We start from the raw sequence: 2,424 nt of genomic DNA on the forward strand, positions 1-2,424 counted from the left end.
AGTTGTTAGCGAGATGCTTCCGACAAACCGGCTACAATCAAACTTGCTAGCGAACCTTCCGCCTCAACAATCCCGCCCCCTTGATAAACGACCAATCACATTAACTTTATTCACTCGTATAAAGTCGTGCACCACTCGGGAGAATTCAGAAATGCAACCGTTGGAACAGCCGCTTCTCTACGACTTTAAATGCCACGTAGTGGTAACGAAAGAAACAAATTATCAAGAAAATGTGTAAATAAGCAGCAGAGTTGAGGGCACAATGTCAATGTGTTTCATGGGGCCCCAAATTCCTGATGGCCCCCAGCCTCTCAGTCATAAAGCTGTGTTTCATAGTGATGTTGGTGTCTTTGTTCGTGCAGCTCATCAACCTGGTGTCCTGGAGGAAATCATTCACAACTTGGACTACTGTGACATTCTTGTGTTGGGGGCGGAGCTAAACCCAAAGCAAGAATCTCTTCAGCTGCAGCTAAGTGCGCTTCTGGGAAAGCATCTCGACGCCACCAACTCCACATCTGGCATCTCCATATATGGTAGGCAACCAACAGTAACACCAAAGCAGCACATCTGCTGGATGTATAGAAGAGTAACACCCCCCCCTCCCCCGTCCTCAGGCGTGGACTCCATGACGAACTACGAGCAGGTGATCAGACAGGTGCATTACTACCACCTGCAGCCTGGACAGCTATCGGAGAGGAGGTTTCGCCTGACCTGCTCAGAGCTCAACGGACGCTACACCAGCAATGAGTTCACCATCGAGGTCAGCCATCCAGCTCCTTTTCAATATTATCAGATTTCATTGTGACTTCTTTATGTTTTTATTCTTCACATGCTTTCTACCCGCCATTATTGTGCCTCTCTGGGTCATTTCGACCTTAAATCATTTATTTGTCGAAATCTGAGCCAATAAAGGCAGCGTATTTGGGGTAAATAGGGACGCCCATCTAGCTTGGATCTAATTTAACATAAATAAGACAAAATGCTCGCCTCAGGCCCAAATGAAAATAACCTCAGAAATGGAGCTACTCAGAACGGCGTTTCAGCAGCTGTCTGGGGGATTTTATTGGAGGCTCGGCTTCATTCCCTCCGTCTTCTGAATCTCCCAGGCGAAAGCCAAGAGGGCAAGTATGAATGTTTCACTGCAGCCTAATAGGCACAATAATGGCAATTACACCAGAAGCAAATAGAACATGAACAGGACTTTCACTGCAAAACAAATCCGAGGTATTACTGCTGTTTGTCAGCTGATGAAAAACTGGAAAACTAGAAAGTTCTTTACTCTTTTCATCAGGAAATAAAAAGACTTAGACTCAGACAAACTTGTGCAGAGTGAATACATTATGAATTTTCGTTGCATACAGCTTACGGCAGTGCAAGGAGATTGCAGTTGGCATTTTATAACATTGCAATATAAAGTGCAGCAGCGATCAGAATGTAACAATGCAGGAGAAAACGTTTCAAATAATGATGCAAAAAAGGATTTATATGAAAAAGTTCAGTGCAGTGCAGAATAATATGGTGGCAAATGCAGCAGAACGTTCAGTTATATCCTATTTAAAAGGATTATAAAAGCTATTCAGCGTTGGTAACGCAAAAGGGAAATGATGAACTCCTGGTAACATTCATTCTTAATAACAGTGATAAATGTACCAGTCTGCACTATGGAGATCATAGTCATTCCAAAAAAGGAACATTTTAAAACCATCCACTGGACTTTGTTTCCAAATTTAAAGACGTTTCTCTTCCATCTAGGAAGCTTTTTCAATTAAAAAAGTCAGAAATAGCGTTGAGTTCCAGGATTTATACAGCAGCCCAACAAAGGCTGGTTTTGGTTAGAAAACTTGCAAATTGGAACGGACGGACGGACGGGTCAGTCTTCTTGCAGCAAGAAGGTTCTGGATTTAATTGCCAGCGCTGGGTCTTTCTGCATGGAGTTTGCATGTTCTCCCTGAGCATGTGTGGGTTCTCTCCGGGTACTCCGGCTTCCTCCCACAGTCCAAAAACATGACTGTTCGGTTGATTGGCTTCTCTAAATTGTCCGTAGGTGTGAGTGTGTGCCTGAATGGTCGTTTGTCCTGTTTGTCTCTGTGTTGCCCTGCGATGGACTGGCGACCTGTCCAGTCCAGTCCATACTCCGCCTCTCGCCCATTGACTGCTGGAGATAGGCACCAGCACCCCTCACGACCCCACTCGGGACAAGCGTGTAAGAAAATGGATGGATGGACGGGTCCACCCCTTTGGTATGGACCGTCCGTCTGTTCCAGTTTCCAAGTTCTCAAAATATGCAAATTGGAATAGAGGTTTAAGGTTGCGATGGACTGTCGACCTGTCCAGGGTGGACCCCGCCTCTCGCCCGTAGACAGCAGGAGATAGGCACCCACAGTGTTGTGCCTGAACGCGTTCATTGAACGAAAGTTCATGAAC

At 45.4% G+C, this 2,424-nt stretch overlaps 1 protein-coding gene across 1 annotated transcript in view; it reads left to right on the plus strand.

The window, feature by feature from the left end:
* The window catches only part of LOC107103731 (calsyntenin-2-like), a 127,605-nt gene that overhangs the window by 108,572 nt on the left and 16,609 nt on the right, over window positions 1–2,424 (plus strand). Inside the window, exons 6-7 of the mRNA XM_015403541.1 lie at window positions 363–533; window positions 615–760. Coding sequence (XP_015259027.1) covers window positions 363–533; window positions 615–760 — 317 coding nt within the window. The remainder of the gene's footprint in view (window positions 1–362; window positions 534–614; window positions 761–2,424) is intronic.

The sequence above is a fragment of the Cyprinodon variegatus genome, unplaced genomic scaffold, assembly GCF_000732505.1.
Source record: "Cyprinodon variegatus isolate N-32 unplaced genomic scaffold, C_variegatus-1.0 Scaffold1515, whole genome shotgun sequence".
Taxonomy (NCBI): domain Eukaryota; kingdom Metazoa; phylum Chordata; class Actinopteri; order Cyprinodontiformes; family Cyprinodontidae; genus Cyprinodon; species Cyprinodon variegatus.